Genomic DNA, 22,656 nt, shown 5'->3' on the forward strand with positions numbered 1-22,656 from the left:
AGTAGTAGTAGTAGAAAAAGACTGCATTTTGAACCTCTTTCTTACCAGGTAATGAATTATACCTTTATAAAGGACAGCCTAACCCACAGAAGTTGCTGCAAGGGTTTTTGTGGGTGGAAGTGGTGAAATCTAATTATCATTGCTTTTCCTTGGTTATAACACCTCACTTTCATTTTGAGTAGACTATGGCAACTTCTACTCCCACAAAAAGACACAGATGAAGAATGTTTACTCATACTAAATGAGTAAACTCTAAATTGACTTTCACTGGGTTTTAAATTAGGAAGAGATTTTAAATCCCCTACAGTAGAAAATAAGGCCGACTGTGTTACTGGTGGGTAGGAAGCACAGAGTCTCTTCATGTAACCCCAAACAGAACTGTTATGATATTCAGTGTCTCTCAAGATGATTTCACTGCTTCCAAGATTTTCTCTCAGGTGAGTTCTTTAGCATTGGGAAAATCAGCCACTTAACAAGTCCACTGAGTTACTTAGAAAATACATTCTTAGCCATTGAGTGACAGGTCTTATGATCACACAGGAAGTGAAGACCAACACAGTCATTCTGTTCCAACCCAAGTCTCCAATCAGGGCTGGAGCTACTATTGATAAGCAGGAATCATTAAAACAAGTTCAGACCCATTCTGTAGCCAATGCTTATTTCAAAGATCCATCTCCTGTGTGGACTGGAGCAATTCTACAGACACCTCCACTGCCCTGCCACTCAGCTGGCTTTGCTCCTCCCCTAACACAGGCCATAAATTAAGCCCTATCCTTAAATATTGTATGGAAGATACTAACTTCTGTACCATGAGATCTAGATACACATTCCCTTTCATAGGACCAGAGGGAAATTAGAAAATTTCTAAACCCTGAAAATTGTTTATGCATCCAAGTGTGGCAATCTGCCATTCACACATTTGAAACTTGTCCAGTTCCTGTGTGCCCACCTGCTCCTTGGCACTGCCATCCAGTCTAGAGAAGGCACATCTGTGGGTGACTAGTGTGCCAGCCTCACTGTACCAAGCTTGTGAACTAGCCTTACTTTGTGCACAGGTAGCCTGCCAGTCTCACTTCTGTACTTGGCTAATATGCTGGCCCACCCTGAGCATTGCTAAGCAGAAAGACTTCATAAGCAGAGGGAAACCAAAACCTTTGGGAACAGAACACATGTATGACTTTGTTCCTGACCTGGCTTCAGGCTCTCACTGAGTAGGGATACACAAAGCATGGTCTTCTTTTCATTAACAGAGGGTAATTTGTTCACTAGGTCACTGACTCTATGTTATTTAATGGAAAGGGTATCTTTTCTTAACTTATGTCCCTTAGTTTTACCTTCATAGTGGTACAAAGGCAATGAAGTTGCTTTGAGAAGCATGTTTTTGCATTACTATCTGCTTGTTCTTAGGATGGTGTATTTATGAAGTTATATGGAAGCTTGGTAGATAGCTCCATGTTAAAAGTGCTTGCTTTGCAAGCATTAAGATCTTTGTGCTATCCTCAGAACCCACTGTAAAAATAAAATAAAAACTTTATTCCCATCACTGGGAGGTAGAGGCAGATATATCCCTAGGGCTTCTTGCCAGTCTAATCTACTTGGTATGTTCCAGGACAGTCAAAGACTCTGTCTCTAAATATATAGATGATTGGTTGATAGGTAGATAGGTGATAGATAGATGATAAATATTCACAGACAGACAGATATATGATAAATATAGACAGACAGACAGATACATAGATGATAAATATAGATAGAAGAATGTATAGATGGACAGATGATAGATAAATGATAAGTATAGACAGACAGATAGATGATAAATATAGGTGGATGGATGGATGGATGGATAGACAGATAGAGGATAGATGATAAATATAGATGGATAGATTAGATAGATAAATTGAGTGAGTGAGTGAGTGAGTGAGTGAGTGAGTGAGTGAGTGAGTGAGCAGTACCTGAGGAATAATACTGATGATGTCCGCTGGCCTCCACATCCATATATCCTAACCCATGCACACACAGGTACACACACATGCACACACACACACACACACACACACACACGCACGCACGCACATACATAAGTTACTTGGATAGAAATAATTATAAAACCCTTCAATGATGCAAACTGGCCTTAAGGTGCCAAGTGAATTTGTTTCTGTGGGTTTAAACAGACTTGGCAGAAGAACCTATGCCTAATATGAGATCCCTGGCAGGGCATGCAGATGCACCTCCTACATTGTACCACAAAATGGAAAATTAATAGGCTTAAGGTAGAGCAGACCTGCAGAAGGTGCCATGACTAGAGAACCTGTCTATCCTCCCCCCCCCCCACTTCCAACACAGGTACCAGCTGTTACCTTTCCTGGGCTCTAGGATCCCTCAGTATGACAGAATTGCGAGGAAATGGCTCAGGTCCCTGTTCAAGGTTGGCTCAGATTAGGTCATGCCCTTAGCCATGGCACATATCTTTCCATTTTGTATTTCGTCATGTATAGATTGTTGTGATAGCAAGCCCTGCAGTAACTGGCCATGGTCAAGTTCAAGGGAACAAGAAGGAGACAGAAAGGCCATCTGGGGGGCCACCTAGTGACAGAGGATGCTAGGTGCTTCAGGGACTGAGGATTCCTAAGTGGCCACAAAAAGCCATGGTCCTTTGTATATATCCTCATGCTGAGAAATGAGGAAGCAGAGATGGATTTGTATGTGGTAATGGTCGTGAGTGAGCTAGGGAGCTCCCAGATCAATTTAGTCTCTCTTCGTAGCAAGGATACACAATAAAGAGTTTGCCTTTCGGATAAATAAAGTCAACTACCCAGGGGGGTTGATTTCCTTCAAGTAAATTACCCCATTTGCATTTGTACTTGTAGGTGCCCCACCCCTGGCTGTGACGGTTCTGGACACATCACTGGCAATTATGCTTCTCATCGAAGGTATGTAGACTCATCAGAACTACCCTCTCTCCCCAGAGCAGCAGCTCTATCTTGGCAAGGGTACTGCATTCCTGGCTGAGATGCAGGCTAGATATGGTACTACTCAGCTAGGGAGATCTAGACTTGGAGTCACAGGGCTATCCTCTTGGGGGCTGATAGAATGCTCATCTCTCCTGGGTCTGTATACCGCCCTAGACCATCAAGAGGCCACTAAAACTTTTCCAGTCCTCCATTCTAGAAGAACAAAGGAAAAAGATACATCTCCAAATGTAAGAGAATACCCCATGTAGGTGAATATTCTTAGATGTACACACTGTTAGTCCCTTTAACATTAGGATTTGAAGCATAAAGCTGCACAGTTACTATGAACAGGGTTGACTGCTGAAGAGAGGTTTAACTTTAAATTTCCATTCCTCACAATGAGAACAGAGAAGCTACAATATGACACAGAACCCCTACCATATGAGCTGACAAAAGGCCTCCACTACCTGTAATTCCATCAGCATGGTGGATGCACACTTTATGACAGGTCCTATGTCATAAGAGAATTGAAAGAAAATCTTGGTGTATAGCATCACAGAATAAGAGTAGGTGAATACTTGGTAAAGGTGGCAAGGCCAGCTTTCCTTAAGAATCCTGGTGATGGGTTTAGGAATCCTGCATCAGAGCCCCAAAGCTTGACACCTGCAAGGACAAGTGGGGATCTACAGCTAAGGAGCAGGCTGTCAGTAGATTGCAAGCCATCATCAGAACTATCCTGAAGGACCCCATAACATTACTGCTGAGGGCAGGCAGAGTATAGATGACCATGAAGCAAGCACCAAGGTCTTGGGATGTTTGCTAAGCTGGCTTGGCAGCATTCTTATTCACACTTTACTCTGCAAGGACAGATAGGGATCCAAGATTGGGACTCTCAGGCTCTGGTCACACAGGATGGTCTTTGTCAGAGTCTGAGAACTCAGGAGTTCCATGGGGCCATCCTTGTCTGTAGAAACAGACGTGCACATACTGCCAAAGTACAGAGAAGCACATGATCTCCACCAGGCTTTCTCAGCTGCAGCAGTGCTGGCATTTGTGAATTACAGTCCTTTACTATGAGGTTCCCCTCAATCTATAGGCTGATGGATGGTACCATGACCTCCATCCTCAAGTGCAAGTCAAGATGTCTCCAGACTTAGGCCCACTAGGTCAAGAGAGGTCTTGTCCCTTGACTTGAATCACCAGGTATGCAAGATAGAGTCAGATCCTTCAGAAAGGATCTCCAGAGTAGATGGTTGGTTTATATTAGAGAGAATTCAAAACACTCATTAAATATATAACATCAAGCACATTCTAGTCTAGTCTTTATATTAATTTATCTAGAACACTCATCATATTGTAAATCTGTACAACTAAAAATGGAATTTTCCTGGTCACCTCACATCCAATGTCTTGTTTTCTACTTTAAAAGCAGGGTTTCTCTATAGCCGCCCTGGCTGTCCTGGAATTCACTCTGTAGACCAGGCTGGCCTCGAACTCATAGAAATCCACCTGCCTCTGTCTCTCGAGTGCTGGAATTAAAGGCATGCACCACCACTGCCCAGCTCCTCATTTGGCTTTTGATTTAGATGTTAGATATTAGTAAGATACAAATGTGTCATTAAAATGTATTTTAGAGCAAGGCATGATGGTTCACATCTGTAATTCCAGTACTTGAAAGCTGAGGCAGGAGGACCATCAAGAATTCAAGGCCAGACTAGGTTACATAGAGAGACTTTTGTCTCAAAATAATGTAGGATTGAATATGTATGTATGTATATGTATATGATGTACATGTGTGTGGTGTGTGTGTATGATATGTATGTTGTATATATGCATGTGCATGCATATATATGTTTGTTATGTATCTTTGTATACATGTATGGTGTGTACACTTGTGTGTATATTGGTATATGGCATGTATGTATGTGTGGTGTGTATATATGTGTGCAGGCCACATATATGTGTTGTGTGTATTTGTATTCATGTGTGTTAATGTCCATGTTAATGGGTATGCGTGGCTGTGTGTGTATGTGTATTTGTTTGTATGTTGGGCTTATATTTAAGCTATGATCAGTGCTGAAGTAAATTCAGGCTTTATCAACATAGTTGCAAAGCAAATTTGATTTTGAGGAGAAAACCTTGGGCAAATATTGCCTTGTAGTAGTTTTAGTAAATAGAAAGTGAAGTGTATTGAAGTATTATATAATATCAAGTTCCTTTACATAGAAGTTGAAATAGAGTCAAGCATATTAAGTAAGAACATTGCATTCGGTTCACAGTTCTTATGTAAATTTTTCACTAAGAAAAGACTGAGGTCACAACTAAATAAGCAAAGGTCTGTATAAGTTGAGTAAAGACAGAAGCCAACAGCTAGATGAGTACCTTCTTCAGGCCCATTGGTTCTTGGCCACAGGATGATTAGAAATCTTCCTTCTCTTTTATGTTCCTGAATCCCTTCCCAGAGACACAGGCCATGAGATACTTATAGTACAGAAGCTGTAGAAGAAAGTTTACCTAGACAGGGATTCACTGCCCACCCCCAGATATGCCACAATTCAGCTCAGGTTTGAGTACAGAAATGAGGTCTCAGAGCAAGGATTCCAAGCAGATCAAGGGTCAGAGGCTCATGGATAGTTTCTGGTGCCCATGGGTCTGTCCTTCCTGGTCATAGAATGGTGCCCACATTGCCTTGTCTTAGGTTACAGGATGCCCTTGTTCTATAATTCAAGACCCTAGAGGAATACACAGACCTCTTTGTAATAGAAATGATCTGAAGACATGTCTTAGTCAGTGTTCTATTGCTATGAACAGACACCATAACCACAGCAACTCTTATAAAAGAAAGCATTTAATTGGAGCTTGCTTACAGTTTCAGAGGCTTAGTCCATTATCATGGCAAGGAGCTTGGTGGCACACAGGCAGACATCGTGTGGAGACATAGCTAAGCATTCTATATCTGCATCTGTAGGTAGTAGGAAGAAAGAGAGACACTGGGCCTGGCTTAGGCCTTTGAAACCTCAAAGCCCACCCCACAGTGACACACTCTCTCTGACAAAGCCACACCTAATCCAACAAGGCCAAACTTCCTAATCCCTCCCAATTAGTGCCACTCCCTGATGACTAAGCATTCAAACATAGGAGCTTATGGGGGCCAACATTCTTACTCAAACCACCACAGTGCTGTATCCCTTCCTCATACTGTTCTCTACACACTGAAGACAGAGAACCCATTCTTTTGGGGGCCTGAGGATACTGAGATTCTAAGAGATGAACTAGAGCTGGAATTAAAGCCATGGTATCTAGCTCAAGTGTCACATCTCCATAGACCTATGAGTCCAGAATGGTACTGAAAGACCACGGGGTGGAGTACAGCCCACAGGGAAAGGATGCACCCAAAGACATGCTAGACAGGATGCAATTGGAACTCACTTGGCTTAGCTTTAAACAGTGGTGCAGCTTCCAGTTACAGTGCTCTATCTGAAGCCCCTAAATTCATCTCAACAAATACCTATGGACTGATGTTTTCTGAAACTTTCATCTATTCCCTCTGCCTCCCATTGTCCTCTGACGGGCCTGTAAAGCTTTCATGGTCTACAGTCTTCAGCTGACTTTGTCTTAGAATTCTTGATCATTTCCTTGGCTTCTCAAAGATCTTCTGTGTGCTCTTCTGCCATCCTTCATTGGAGCCTTCTTCATCTACAGTTTTTTAACACCATGGTTCAGTGACTTCTGAAGGCTCCTACTACACAGGCTCACAGGGTTCCTCTGAGCCCTCCCATTTGCCTTTCAGTGGGATCATACAATAGCAAGACACACCCAAGACTCCTCGGCTCCTACTCTGTGTCTCACAGGGGATTCTGTGCTTCCCATTTAAGTACCCCAACATCTTAAGGGGCAACTAATAACCTCCCAAAACACAGGGCATTGTTTACTGATCACTTCCTATGTACCAAGTATTGCACTGAGCTTCCTACATATATGGTCTAAATGTCCTGTGAGATTATTTTTATCAGAGTTGAAATAGGAATTGAGGCTGGAATGCAAATTTCCCATGCTGTCAGCTGGTTGTTCTCCCAAGCCCTTTCCTGTTGTCCTTCTATGAGGTGAAAGACCCAAGGCTCCAGCCCAAACGTTGTGGCACCTTCTACTCTGTTCCATTGTGCTCTGAGAGGTCCAGACAGTGATCCCAAAGGCCTACCCTGTTATCAGAAGCATCACCCAATCTCAACAGAGATAAAGACAGCAGGCTTTTTGGCATCCAGAATCACAAAGAGAAAGGCTTCTTTGAGGTCATAGAATCAGAAGGTTGTAACCTTCACTAGGGAGCTATGGACACTACATCATGGAACTTCTGACAGAAGCTGTTCACATGCTACAGGGAAACCTCTCTTCTCACCTGAGCTGGCTAAGGCCCACCCTAGCCTGTCTCTCTAACCTAAGAAATCAAGTGTTACAACAGTGTTTATAGTTCTCAAAAAAAAAAAAAAAGCCTACAACAATTCAGTAAAAGACCCAAATTGGCTGTTTTCAATTCTAGAACCATGCAGCACTTCACAGAGTAGCCACTACGCTAATAAGTAGAACAAAGGAGGCTGTTGGGATACAGAGGAAATCAGAAACAACAACTCAAAACTGCATTCCTAGCAAGGCAGGGGATAGGACAGTAGACAGATCACTGATACCAATGTCAATCCAGAGGCTTCTGGGTCTTTAGGGGTGGATTTGGGCAAAGAAGTTTGTTGCCATGCTGGATAAAACTGGCCTGCTTAAGAAGTTGACTGTCATCTCTCTAACGCTGGTTTAGAGTCAGGCAAACAGCTGAAATTCAGCTCAGAGATGTGAACATTAGTGTGGCATGTTGGGGTCTACCACCAGAACCTCCTGTGATTTTCACATGTCTTCAAATAGATACAGTTTCAAGCAAAAATACAAATATCTAAGGAGCCCCTGAGTCAGTGGTAATGAATTATGGGAAACATAGTTTCTGTTTAGGACATTTTTAGTAATTTATAGCATGATTTCAAATTTCAGCCCAAGGCTACAGAAACCTAGAATCTCACAGATATTTATTGAGCACATCATACATTCTAGAGGTGAAGTAACAATGATAACTAAGAAGGATGTCCTTAAGGTGCAACTAATCTTTGGAGGAAAGAGATGCAAAGGTCTGGGCAGAGCCTTGGGCAGCTCCAGGAAGGGGGGGATTTGGATATGGGGGCTGGTTTTTAGGATGAGGTAGGCTGGGAATGGTGGTTCACTGGTCATCTCCCCAACATGAGCCTTTTGAACATACGTGCACACTATATTCAGTACAGAGGAAACTCAAGGGTATAGGAAGGAAAGTGCCATTTGGACAAAGGTGAATGGCCATAGCATGATCTGAGATGTGAAAGCTGCCAGATAGGATGGGGACTGGTTCTGTTCAAACACATCACCTTTGAGGTTCATATAAGCCATATAAGAAGGTAGACATGAGAAGAAGAAGGAAAACTTTCTCTGACCAGGCAGCAGTCTGAAGGAGTCAGTGGAAAGAAAAAAAAACAGTATTTAAGAGAGGAAAGATGGGCCCAAAGGCTGGTGTTATATGTAAGGAGTGGTGCATAGAATCTTAGGGCTCCCTCAAAGGTCAAATTCCTGCAATTGTGTCTCTATCACTCAGCCAGAAAGAAAGATAGCTGCCTTCTTGTGGGCATTTGGATCTTAAGGAAGGACTACAGATGTTGTGGAATCTCTATATCATCCCTGGCCTCCTGTTCTTCTGTCCTTCCTCCCTTAAGAGCCAGGTCACAGGAACCATGATCAGAGACATGGCCAAGTACTACCAGTAACAGGACAGACACTTCAGAAGCCTTCTTGGTGCCATTCCCAGACTAATCTGTAGTAAACTCACCATGAGAATCTCTGGAGTCCATGAAGAATAATGGATTTCATGTCCATGGGTACAGCAAAAGTAGAGAGTATTGAGTCTGGGGTTATAGCTCAGTTGGTAGTGTGCTTGCTTAGCATACATAAATAAGTTCCCAGCAACACATAAAACTATGTGGGATAGTGCATGCTGCCTGAAATCTCAGGATCACAGTACTGACAAGGTGGAGGCAGGAGAATCAAATTCAAGGTCATCATAGGCTACATAGTGAACTAAGGCAAGCCGTGTGTGTGTGTGTGTGTGTGTGTGTGTGTGTGTGTGTGTGTGTGGTGTGCATCAATATATATCAAACAAAACAAAAAAGTAGAGTACTGAGTCACTTGAAAGTCCTTGGCAGTGCCCTTGGTTCTCTGGGGCTCAACTGGGGGTAGAAATCCATATGCTTCCATCAATCAGAAAGAGTAACACGGGTTGCATCAAACTTCCAGTCAAATGCTGAAGTACTGTCTGTCAGAATGAGACCCTATAGCCCAGGGCTTGTAAGCCACTGAACATAATGGGCAGGGAAACTGGACCTTATAGTGTCGGGAGAGAATTCTGTTTCCTCAGCCCATCCTTCCCCATTATGTTCATAATGAAGCTTTCAACAAATACTTAACTGTCACTTGCTCTGAGTAAGGCTTTGAGTAGGAGTTAAAGATGCAGATGAGTACAAGTTGGCTCACATATCCTTAGGACCAGCCTCTTAGAAGACCCTTTGGAGGGAAAGGTGAGCAAGAGGAAGCCAAGGCTTCTCAGTAGATATGACCTCCATGTGGAGGCCAAGCTCATGGAGAGTGGCAGACAAGGGGTACACGTGGCTGAAAGGAAGGTGAAGGTCCAGGGGGAAAGCCATCAGGAGACACTGAGCTAGAGGTGGCAGAGGAATGAGTTGGACATCGAGGAAATGGACATCCTCACAAGCTATGCACAGGCCAAGGCCCACACTGCATATCCATGCATGAGATGTCTAGGTATAGGAAGAGACACTCAGAAGAGGCCTAGTACATGAAGATTCTTTGAGAAAATCTCCAGTACCTCTATATCCAAAACCTAGAAAGTAAACAAACACATTCAGACTTCAGCTTCTCTTTTGTAGATATAACCAAACATCTATACTTGGGTGAGATGGAATAGCTCCCAGCACAAATCTGGGCTGCAGGGCTCTTCACTACATCAAGATTGGTCTGTCTGCCCTTCATGTTACCTCACCATCCCTCCCTCCCTCCCTCCCTCCCTCCCTCCCTCCCTCCCTCCTTCCTTCCATATCCATTCACAGAACCTTCTCCAGCATCTTTTTGATGAGTCCTCACTGTCCCCATTTCTCAAGCTGGCCATTCACCATGTCTGCAGCACCTAGTCTACTCAAGGCTTGTAACCCACTTGAGAGGGAACTGACAGAGTATAAAGGCATTGAGAGGACATAGGAACTATGTCCAAAATGCACTCCCCCCACCCCGCCCCAGATCTTTAATTCATCCCCAGAATTCCAGGCTGTGGAGAGAACCAGGTCACTGTTGAGGAAGTTTTTTTCCCAAGACTCAGTGTTCGGTGTTTCTGAAACCTATCTCTCCTTCAGCCTTTCTGGGTGCCCAAGAGCAAAGAAGAGTGGCATCCGGATAGCACAGAGCAAAGAGGACAAGGAGGACCAGGAGCCAATCAGGTATGGGGGCCAGCAAGACCTGACCTTGGACATCTGTGAGAAAAGGGGACGGTGGGTTCTAGAAGGTGTCTGCTGAGGTTTCACTAAGCAACTAGGCCAGATGAACCTAAACCAAAGTGCATCTGCTAACTGGCCACAAAGTTTCAGACAGCCAACCCCAGTCTGTGTCACCAAGTAATGTTCCCTTCCCCAGAGTATACTGGGACTACAGGCTTGTGAAAGGCTGTGACGGCTTCAACATAATACTGAAAGCAAATTTCCTGCCCTCATGCTGGCTTGAGAAAAGCAGTAGTAGTGCTTTGCCTTTCCTGACGTGAGCTTGGGAGTTCAGCTGCACTGAACCTTCCTCTGCAGGCAAAGGGCTGGTGGATCTGCTTGTATTTTGTTTTCATTTTCTATTTCTCCTTGCTTTCCCTCCCTCCCCGGGCCCCAAACCTCACAAGATAAACTTGGTGGGTCTGCATTAAATTTCAGTATCAGTACTTTAAGAGATAAGTTTTAACTCAAACAAAAATCAATGAAGACATAGATTATTAAGATAAACTAAAATGTATCAAAATAAAAAATATGGATTCTGTGGTATGTAAATTTTGCTATTCAAAGAGAAATATGGCCGGGAGGTGGTGGCGCACGCCTTTAATCCCAGCACTCGGGAGGCAGAGCCAGGCGGATCTCTGTGAGTTCGAGGCCAGCCTGGGCTACCAAGTGAGTTCCAGGAGAGGCGCAAAGCTACACAGAGAAACCCTGTCTCAAAAAACCAAAAAAAAAAAAAAATGTGGGGTTAGAGATATAGCTTAATTGATAGAGTCCTTGCCTAGCATGTATGAGGTTCAAAACTCAGCACTGCATAAATCAGCATGGGTGGCACAGACCTATAAGATGAAGACAGGAGAATCTTCAAGGTCATCCTCAGCTACATAGCTAGTTCCTCAGGCCAGCCTGGACTACATGAGACCTGGTTGAAAGGAAGGAAGGGAGGGAGAGAGGGAGAAAGGGATGTAGGAAGGGAGAGAGGGAGAAGAGAGAAAGGGTAGGGAATGGAAAAAAGAAAGAAAGGGAGCGGGAAGGGAGGGAGAGAGAAGAAAGAGGAAAGCGAGGAGGGAAAGGGAGAATGGAAAATGAAAAGAAAATGCAAGCAGACACATGGCCCTGAGCAACGGAGATGGTGAAGTCAGCCTCAGCCTTCTCTGAGGCACACTGGGACACTTTCTTGGCTGAGCCTGGGTTCCTCCTGTACTGTGGCAAGCAATCAGCAGTACAATCCCAGGCAGGGACCTCCAGCTCCCCACACCTTCCACTCTAGAGCCTTAGATACGGCTCCTGAGGTATGCCATCTCATCTAGCTGAAAGGACACTTTGTATCCTTCAAGAGCACAACCACATACAGAGTGCTTCCTAAGCCTTGAGAGAACGCAGGTTGATGAAATTGCTTTCATTAGCATATACTAATTGAACTCCTACACTGACCCATTGGCTTTGCATTTTACCACAAGAATTCTGTCCAAAAGTGACAGTTTCTGCAAACACCTGCATTTTACTAGTGCTCCTTGTGTGAGTCGCCATACCTCCCAAAGCACAGGACATAGTCCCTTGAGCTGCTTATCTGTCCCTAGTGTCCATTTCTAAAAGGGTGAAATACCACGTGTCCCCATTGGGTGGTGTCTTTCTAGGCCATCTTCTGTATCCTGGTTCTCCTGCCTCTAGTTCTAAGATTACAGCCGTGTGCCACTACATCTGGTTCTTACTGTTTCCCTTTCTCTTGTCCAGTAAAGCATGGGCGATAGTTAGTTAGTTAGTTAGTTAGTTAGTTAGTTAGTTAGTTAGTTAGTTTGCCGTCACATGGGGTGACTGTATTACATAGTCCACTATGCCTATGATGGTAAAGACAATGAAGTTTGCCTCCTGTCTGTTGTCCAGGTGCCCAGTCCCTGGCTGTGATGGTCAGGGCCACATCACTGGGAAATATGCATCCCACCGCAGCGCCTCCGGGTGCCCCTTAGCGGCCAAGAGGCAGAAAGATGGATACCTCAATGGCTCCCAGTTCTCCTGGAAGTCAGTCAAGACTGAGGGCATGTCCTGCCCTACACCTGGGTGTGATGGGTCAGGACACGTCAGTGGCAGCTTCCTCACACACCGCAGGTGAGTCCTCATCACTTGGTGGATCCACTTTTCAGCTCAATGGTGGATGCTAAAGGGAGCAGGTTTTACCTTCTTCCTCATCATTCATGCTAAAAAAAACCACAATGAAAAACATCCAGCAAACTAACAAAATGTGGAGATCTGGGAAAGGTGTAAAGCTTCAGATTTATCTCAAAAGCACAAACCACTTCAACTGTGTCTATCTACCATGACCATGGTTTTGGGGTATTTTTCTTTAAATCAGGATTCACAGTAAGAAGCAGACTTTAATCATACATGAACCCACAAGAGCACACACATAGATGTCTGTAGACTGAAGCATGTCTTGCTTGGAATTCCAAAGCAGCCCCATCCTTGGAAAAGAGGGTGGTGCTTGTGACAACGGCCTTATCAGATACATGAGAAAACTTCCAGGAAACTCAGCCAGCCCCATTCATTTTTATTTGTTTAATTTAAATAGAAACATGATTCAATGTCTTGAAAGAGGCCTGTTTTGTGGTGTGTCCTGGGCTCCTTGGGAAAGCAATGGGTCTCAATGGCAGCAGCCTCACAAGAAAGCCAGCAGGACACATTTGACAAGGTGTCTGAGTGCCGGGACCCACAATGCACAGTGTCAATCCTGCTAGTTGGGGAGGAGTCACAGGGGTCCCTTGCTGATGCTCCATGATGCTTCTTGCATGCAAGTGTGCTCACAAATACCTGGGTCTGTATAAAACCACCTCATTAATAAGCAGACTAAAGGAGTAACGTTAGCTTCAAGACTTTGGGACACAGAGCCTGAACATTTCGAAGTGATTTTAGTCATTGAAGAAACTCCTGGGATAGAAAGATGACTCCGTGGATAAAAGCACTGGCTGTGTAGGCATGAAGACCTGACTTCAGAGCACAACACCCATACAGCAAGTGAGGCCCGCTCCTGTGTGTGTGGTAACTCTGGCACTGAGACAATCACTGGGTTAGGTTGCCAGCCTAACCAAAATCCCCTGAGCTCCAGCTCCAAGGAGAGATCTTGCCTCAAAATAACAAGATGCAGAGAAATAGAGGAGCACATCCAATGTCCTCTGGCTTCCATGTGCTCACAGGTATGCACACCCTTCAGAATAATTTACATATTAATACAGCATACACACATACATACACAAAGAAGGAAGAAAAAAGATAGTCCCGCTCTGGTAGAAAACTCCAATGACCTAAATACTTTATAAAAAGAAAAATAAAGGTCTTTCCCATGATACATTCCCCCAACTTCTTTCCAAGGCTAGTGGTTCTTGTTTTCTCTCAGAAGTTTCTCTTATACAATAAGTGTACTCAGTGGAGATACTTCAACAGGAGTTCAAGTGTGGTCTGCAAAGCTGCATCTCAAGACGTGTTTCCTGGAGAAAAGGAGACTATGCTAAGTGGAGGGGAGTTATGCAGCAACAGGGTATCCCCAGCACCAGCAGCTCCAAAGAGAAGGGTCTCATCCCCAGGAGAGGAATAAGCCCAGATGAACGCAGACGATGGAGGGAGTTATGATGAGGGCTTTAGACGAAAGCTAGCTTTTGTAGTCCTAACAGAAGGCATAGAAGACTAGAAAAGGCGATAAGAGGCACAAGGAGGAACTGAGAGGGAATGTTGAGCAAGAGGATATGTGGTCCCAGCCACAGCAGGACTAAGAAAAACAGAAAAGAACTAAGTTTTAAAGTTGGGCATATCAGGGGACACTTGCAATTATAACAAAATGTTAAGAGACTAAAACCATTCTCTATGCAATGGAGTTGAAGCCTGAAATTAAAATGGAGGCATTGCCTTGGGGGCTGCTGGTGAGAACCATTTCCTTGTTTGCATTGTCTTCCCAGGGTGGAGAGAGAATATAAGTCCTTTTTATAAGAACACTAATCTGATCAGGTCAGGGACCACCACCTCACCTCATTTAGCCTTAATGGTCTCATTAAGGATTCTGTATCCTGATACAGCCCCGTGGAGTAGAATCATGGATGGGGAGGCTAGGGATATTCGTTTTATAAACTGGGTGTGGTGGTGCACTCTAATCCAAGCACTCCAGGTAAGAGGAAAAGGATCAAAAGTTCAAGGTTATCCTCAGCTGTATATCTAGCTCAAAGCTAGCCTGGGATACATGAAACCTAAACCAAAACAGCAAAACCAAAACTGTGTGACCTGGGATAGAACAATGGATCAGTGATTAAAAGTACATACTGCTCTTGCAGAGAACTGAGTTCAGTTCCCAGCAACCACATCAGGTGACTTATTACTGCCTGTAACTCCTTTTCTGGACTCTATAGGCACCTGACCTCACGTACACATACACACACACACACACACACACACACACACACACACAAAATAAATAAATAAATAAATAAATAAATAAATAAATAAATAAAACTAAATCTTATTTTTAAAATGTGAACTTTGAGGCACACAAACATTGAGACTATGACAGAAGAAAGCTGGATTCATCTGAACTATGTTTTCTTGAGATTTTCTGGCACTTTAGACTAGAAATGTCCACCAGACAGCTGGAAATAGGGTAAGGGGAAGATCCCTAGTAAGATCACTGTCTGATCGCACATAGGTCTGTGGCTTATAAGGAGCAGAAATGGCAGAGAGGAGAGTGGCACTCTGAGAAACATCTCTTGGCTAGTGAACTGATGAAGTCAAGACCCCAAGGTCACATGACAGGGCAGGCCCACCAAAAAAAAAAAAAAAAAAAAAAAAGGACTAATATCACAGATATTGCAGAGGCCACATGGCTGAGAGGGCCTTGAGGTAGAGTTTTAAATGATGATTAATCTCCAAAACTGGATATGTTTCAGCTTGGGTACCCCTATCATTCTATGAAGGGCTTAGGCATAGGGCTGGAGGCCAAAACCAGACTGCAACAGGTCTGGCCAGTAACAGTGCCAAGGTAGTCACAGGACATTTCCAAAGTCCAGATCGGGGAAGAAGTGACAAGAGTGGGAAGCAGGAGAAGAAGGAGGGTGATTGAGGACATGACCCAGGGGACAATGAGGCCCAGTCCTGGTGGAAGTCAGAAAGTCAAAAACGAGGAGGGGAGTGGTATGAATGTCTGTGGAACATCCAGGTAGAGGAACTACAAGCTAGAGGACATGGGCGTACTGTGTGTGGTGGGGGGAAGCTAGGGTGTTCTGAATTTCCTTCAGGAAGACTGATAGGAAGGACTGCAAGGAGAAAACATGGCTCCAATCAGGTCCTTAGTGTCCTTGTGTATGCTGAGTCACTGCCACCTCCTTCATACCATCCTCACCTCTCAGTGCTGCACAGAACTTCCATGCATCGGACTCTACCCATAGGAGGAAAGGCGCTCAAGTGTTGTTTAAGATAGGACACTGTGTTCCCTGCCACCCTGCATATCTGAAGACCTGAGGTGTATAGTAGCCAAGTGAGCTTCACTAGATATGTGCAAAAGAATGGGAAGGAGGAAACAAATGCAGGCAAGGCCTCTGCCAGGTCTGAACTGGCTCAAGCCTCTGTCTTCTGGGAAAGCTTCAGTAGATTTGGGCAGAAGCAGGATTAGCCAGGGACATGCACAGCAGCTTCATAACATCTGGAACCCACTATTCATGTGTGAGTACAGGCAGCTTCTCCATCCCAGGAGTCAACCCACTGCAGGTTGCCTGGGCTCTGAATGTGTATACCCTTTATCCTGTCATTCTTCCCAAAGCAGCACAGTATAATACTGGTTTCCCCCACATTACAGTGTTGTTTTTTTTTTTAAGATTTGTTTTTATTTTTTAGTATGTGTATGTCTATGTGGGGGGTGGGGGTGGGGAGGGTCTGTGCATATATAAATGAAGGTGTCCACAGAGTCCAGAAGAGGGCATCAGATTCTCTGCTGCTGGAGTTACAGGTGGTTGTGAGCATCACAGTATTGTTGCTGGGGAACCAAACTCAGGTTATCTGCAAGAGAAGTATGAATGCTTAACTACTGAGCCATCTCTCCAGCCTCTCATACCAGCTCTGAAACAGTTACATTGTATGAGTAGTATAAATGATCTACAGGAGTTTTAAGGTGAAAGGCCTAGCTCTGTGGTAGAACATTTGCCCTATGCTCAAGGCCTGAGGTTCAGTTCTCAGTACCACAGAAAAAGAAGTGGATAGGATGTTGGGATGTCCCATGTGAATACTAAATCATTTCAAATGAACATACTTGTGAGTGTTGACATCTGATTGGGGCTTTGAAAACAATCTCAAATACTGAAGGATAAGTGTGTACCAAGTAAGCATATTCATTTACTATCACCTTAATTCTAATTCCACAAAGAAACCAGAAAGAGTCTCCAAAATTAAAGTTTAGATTCACACTCTAAATGAGTATTTTTGTAAGTAAGACTTATTTTCTTTGGAGGCATTACTCAGACCTCCCTGGCCTTGGGCTGGGCCACGAGTCTTTCACAGTCTTTCTAGAGTGTTTGTTTGGCTTCCCAGAACCTTGGCAAAGCAGGCTCCCAATGAGACATTTATTTTTCTCTACAAATGGCAGACTGGAAGAGGACAGGAGAGTAGGTTTGGGGTGTCTTCAACACAATTTCCAAGGGTTGTGTTATCTGCAGCATAAATGTGTGTGGTGGTGGTGGTGGTCTGAGTTGTACTGTTTGTGGTGGCAGTAGTTTTAGTTGTGTGGTATTTGTGGTGTTGTGGTGCTTGTTATAGTGGTGATGGTCATGTTTGTGGCAACTGTTGCAATATAGAGATTGTTCTGGCTATGGTTGTGGTAGTTGTAGAAGCTGTGATTGTGATGGTTTTTTCCTTGTGGTGCTTGTTATTACAGGGCCTGTTGTGGTGATTGTGACTGTGGGAGCTGTGTTTGTAGAGGCTGTGGTGATGCTGGTTGTGATGTTTGTGATTGTGGGGACTATAGGAATGAATGGTTGTTGCAGTGGTGGTGGTTGTAATATTTATTGAAGTAGCAATTGTGGTAACTATGATACAGTGGTGGTGGTGGTGGTGGTATTAGTCACCACAACGGTCACTACTACTGCCATAACTACTATCATTGCAACAATCATCACCATTCCCACAACCACCACAGCCATATTATCTGATGGCTACCATCCATGCCCATAACTGAGCATTCTCTGCAACAGAGCTACTCTCATTTAGCTGTTCTTCCCATGTAGCAATGCCACTGGAGCAAAAGTAGCCTGTATGTTTATACAGAAAGAAGACGGGAGCATGGGAACATTTTGCAAGGAACCAGATGTGTCACCAAGATGGGACTGCACTGATTTCCAAAGGCTGCCCAACGAACCAGTGAGCACTGGGAAGTTTAAATCTTAGAAATGTCCCTCTGTAAGTAGAGTGGAAATATCAGAAACTTTGAAGAGAGACCTTCCCAGTCCTAAGAACTCTGTCACCCCAAGCTTTGCTTCCCTCTGTCCTCACAAGCCCTTCTCTCCTTGTGCTATTGTGTGATATGGGTAAAGTTGCATTTGAGTCCACACTAACTTGACCTTATCCTTAAAGACCCTATTTCCAAATAATGCTGTACTGAAATAATGCTCACAACTTGGAATGTCAGCCTTTCCTATTTGAAGATCTAGCAGTGCAAAATCACTAAGTCTTGCCTAAGCCCCCTCACCAGGAAAAGAAGAAACAAAATGGAGCTGGCCTTGCTGTCTGTGAGAGTCAGGATTAGGGGAAGCCTAAAAGGACCCAGATAGAGACCTAGCCAGAGACAAACTCTCGTTCTGTAAGCACAAGCACTTGAAGCTGCCCTGGGGCCTCTGGGTCATACTGCTCTCCCTCTGGCAATTTGAGCCTCCCTCTTTGGTCAGCAACCATGTCTTGGATAAAGAGATTCTTTGAGGTCACCAGACCAACATGCAGGGCCACACTTAGTCCAAGGTGTACAAGCAGTACCCCACTAAGTACTTGAGTCTAACTTCCTAAGAAAGGGGGCAGAACCAGCAGATAGACACCTGGAAAAGGGATACACCAGCTCTTTGTGTATGAAGTTACAGGAACATATTCTCCAGCAGAAATTTTACTGTATCACCTCTATTGAGAATCCTGGTTAAACTCCATAGACTGGTTCACACTTGTCCTCACTGAATCTCATGATACCAATAGCATGACTAGTTCTCCTCATGAAGCTACAAAACACCACAGTACCATACAACATAAATACAAAGGAAGAGAACACATCACACTCACAGACACTGGCACATGCAGGGGAGGGACACATTCAGGGCTCAGCCTCCTGTTGAGAAGCTGGACTTGGGATGTGGAGGTAAAACACAGAAGGGGAAGGAAAGCTGAAAAGAGGAGGACAGGAACACACACCTCTGAAGGTGTTGAGGCCAGCTGAAACTCTACAAGGGTAGGTGGGCTCTTGAATCCTGAGCCACATTCCTCCTGCACCCCAGTAAATCGAGAGTAGAGAACCTTGGTAACAAGTGCTCTGCAGGCTGAAAATGGCCAAATCTCTACAGAAAGCAGGAGCGAGAGGTGCAGTGGAGAGGCCCTGCCTCCTCCTTGGCCTCGGATTCCAGCTGAGACAACTGACCACTCCTGCAAATCTGCAGTCCCTGCCAAGTCCAGCTCTCTGGAAAAGGGACCTGGCTCCCCACTAGAGTCGGAAGTCAGGCAAGAAATACTGATGGCCACTGGCACCTATGAGAGGTAACCAGAGCCAAGAACCACAGCCAGTTAAGGACAGACAGTGCAGCCTTTCCTGACAGAAACTGAAGCAAACCAACCCAGAAAGGAGAGGTGAGACAGACAACAACAGCAACAAAGCAAACAAAAACCAAAACACCATGGAAACAAAAGAACATTTTCCAAGCTTATCATTTGTCGTCAGGCATAAAAGGATGGAAAGATCATTAAAGTGTATCGTATGTATAGCCCAAGGGGAAGGGAATAAATACTTCTGAAAAACCTAAGTACAAAGGAAGGGTTATCTGGAAAGTTCAGATGCAAAATTGATGGTGTCTCCCATAAATTGCAAAGAGATAACAGAATGTCATAAACTGTATTTCAGAAGAATGTGTGACTAGTTCAGGAGGACTAGTAACCAACTACTAAAGAGTACCCAGGAAAACAAACAAAAAACAGAACTGAGAAAATGAAAGCAAGAATATTACCAAAGAAATAAAGCAAGAAAAGTTCCCAGGGTGAAGATCCTGAGCATTTCAGGGGAAGACCTTGTTGAGAAACCAGGAAATGAGGAAAGTTCCCAATCAGGCTTTCCCAAAGAAATGGCTCCCATAGGAGATATGGATGGGACCCTGGCAAGAAAGGGGTTCCTCCCCCGGGGCTTGGAAGGTTGGTCCATCCATCAGGGTTACACTGACACTGTAGCCTGGGAACCCTGTCTCCTCTCAAAGTCTGCCAGTTAGTTTTTCCCTCACCTCTTTTCTGAAATAACTGAGGTGGGTTTTGCTCACTACAAATATCCTCACAACAATATGCAGTGTTGGATTAAATAATAAACAGCTAGAAACTGCAGTCTCCACAGTGACACATAGACCTGACCATCACAGACAAAATCCAGAATGAGGAAAGAAGGAGGAGAGAAGAGAAGAGAAGAGAAGAGAAGAGAAGAGAAGAGAAGAGAAGAGAAGAGAAGAGAAGAGAAGAGAAGAGAAGAGAAAAGAAGAGAAGAGGGATTCAGCAGCAGCATGGGGAATCAGAAGGCAGTGGAGTATCTTCCCCCCCTCATGCCTAGGTGGTACTCTCTCTCCTGTACCCACTGAACCAACCAACCCAGTCGTCTCCCCAGAACTCAGCCTGCTTCCCCACAGCAGCTTCCACCGTTCTCTAGCTTTCTTCCACGGCCCTTTGCAGGTGCTCTCCATGATTCTGCCAGCAACACAAGCTTCAGGGCGCTGTCCTTAAATCCAGTGCCCTCAGCAGTTAAGTCAGGTCTCCAGCCACCAGCCTCTGCCTATCTCTGCTGCTCTTTCTGTCATTCTAATGCTGGCCATACCTGAGCTCAAGGCTATCCAGCTCCACCTCATCCATGGCTGCTCCTTACCCACCAACTAAATAATCAAAGGTAAATATCTGCCAGACTTCCCCAAAGTGTTAGACCTCTAGTTAGGGAGACAGTGGTTCACAGGGGTCAGCCCAGGGACCCTGCCAAAATCATCTGTTATTCGGGGAAAGGACGGAGGACTCAAGCTGGTGCATGGCAGCTGCTGTAGCACAACATCTCCTTGCTATTATCAGGGCTCCTTTTGTCCAATGAGTGCTGCTGCACTTGGGACAACTGCACAAACACTGTTGAATCAATGGCCGAGGATATGAAATTCTGTGACCATACAGGGGCTGCATTTTTTTTCTTAAACCTGGGCCTCTCTGTAACTCAGGCTGACCTTGAATTGGATGGAGATCTGCCTACCTCATGTGTAACTATGCTCAGCTCCTAGCAAGGTTCCTGACACTCTTGCAGTGTTTCAGTGATCACTACTGCTCAATAACCCCAACACTAACCTCTTAGGAGAGTACCAGCCTCTTTGATATTCCCAAGCTTTGGGAGGAGTATTTGTTTATGAGACTGAAGAGGCTGGCAACAGTTCCACCAACTGAAAAAGCTAAACCACTTGGGTAGCAAGGACTTGGGTCTAGGTGGTTGGTCACACAGCAAATTCCAGTATGTATAATACTAAATGGTGAAGGTTGCTGGAAGAGAAATGGCCTACACAGAGACAATGCATGCTGCCCCTCCCCCACTTCTAAAAGCCTCTAGAAGTCTGAATCTAGGACTGCCTGGTTTTGCTGAGCAGACAGACCCCCAGTGGACTCTGATTCCATGCTTCCCTGGGGAAACACTCTTCAGGAGGCATCTTACCTTGTGATCTTCTAAGGCAAAGTCAGTCATTGAGTTTCACTTCAGTTCTTAATGTTTCTATTCTATCCCTTTAAACTCATTCTCTTATTGATTTATAGCTGCTTTCACCTAGGCTGGACTCTAAACTTCAATGGGTGAAAATGAGTCATGTATCTGCATCTCCTCCAGCTCCTGCTACCTTTCAAGGCTGTATTAGGCAGCTGTCCTCAGAAGCACAAGTGAGCTGTGGGCTTCCTATGTTTGCCATGGCCCTGTCCAGAGCCATGTATGGAAGTGACCATCCCAGGGTGTTTCCTGAGGAAAGCCCCATGAGTCCACTAGCATGTTGGAGAGAGGGTCTCTCCAACAGATATCATCATACAGCAAGACCTCAAAGAGTTCTCAGAAGCCCAGGTCTCCATCAGTGTAGTCACAATGCAAGACCCAGGAGAAACAAGCAACACAAACCAGGCCCTCTGGGTCTTTAAGATGATCACTCGGTGCCACTTACAGACAGCCAGGCACCCTATTTCCCTATGTATCCAGCTTTCTACCTGGCACAGAAGTACCTGAAATTTCTCTCTCCAAATAGCTCTGGACCTTCCTGTTTGGCACAGAATTTAAAGCTAAAAATCTTTCAAATTATGGATTAAGAGGGATCACAGGGATCCAGTTGAGACAGAGTGGCAGGAACTCTATGTGGCTCACCATCCTCTTGCCCGTTCCTCACGGTGCTTCTCTCAGCTTGTTATTGATAGAAATGGAGCTGTGGTGTGGAGGAGCACATCATGGCCGTGTGTGTACACCATGCGTGGTGCACAGTGTGTGCCATGGAAAGCATCACTACACTTCAAGAATATGAAAGGCAACTCAGCGAGGAATCAGAAGTCACATCAGTGAGCAAAGTGCCTGGGACTGTGCCTAAGAGCCTGATTCTAATGTGCCTTTCTTTGGGCGCCTCAGGACACCTGGCCTCTAACAATCTCCCTCCCATTTGTTGTTACCTCCTATCTACAATGTGAACAGCATTCACATGGTCAGCCAGCCTGTTTGTGAGTCACACAGACTAAACTTTCTTTCAGATCACATTTTTGCTTCTTACGATCATGTCCTGCCAACTTTGGTCATACACCCCCTTGGAAGTTTACCTACCTAGGTGCAGGTGAAGGTTCTCCAGGAAACCAATGTCCTGGTTAATACT

The 22,656-nt window shown here is 44.6% G+C and overlaps 1 protein-coding gene across 7 annotated transcripts in view; it reads left to right on the forward strand.

Moving 5' to 3' along the window:
* The window catches only part of Myt1l (myelin transcription factor 1 like), a 143,365-nt gene that overhangs the window by 102,251 nt on the left and 18,458 nt on the right, over window positions 1–22,656 (forward strand). For all 7 annotated transcript variants that reach the window (XM_059248238.1, XM_059248235.1, XM_059248241.1 and 4 more), the window contains 3 exons: window positions 2,868–2,930; window positions 10,436–10,519; window positions 12,437–12,658. In XM_059248238.1, the coding sequence (XP_059104221.1) occupies window positions 2,868–2,930; window positions 10,436–10,519; window positions 12,437–12,658 (369 nt within the window). The remainder of the gene's footprint in view (window positions 1–2,867; window positions 2,931–10,435; window positions 10,520–12,436; window positions 12,659–22,656) is intronic.

The sequence above is a fragment of the Peromyscus eremicus genome, chromosome 22, assembly GCF_949786415.1.
Source record: "Peromyscus eremicus chromosome 22, PerEre_H2_v1, whole genome shotgun sequence".
Taxonomy (NCBI): domain Eukaryota; kingdom Metazoa; phylum Chordata; class Mammalia; order Rodentia; family Cricetidae; genus Peromyscus; species Peromyscus eremicus.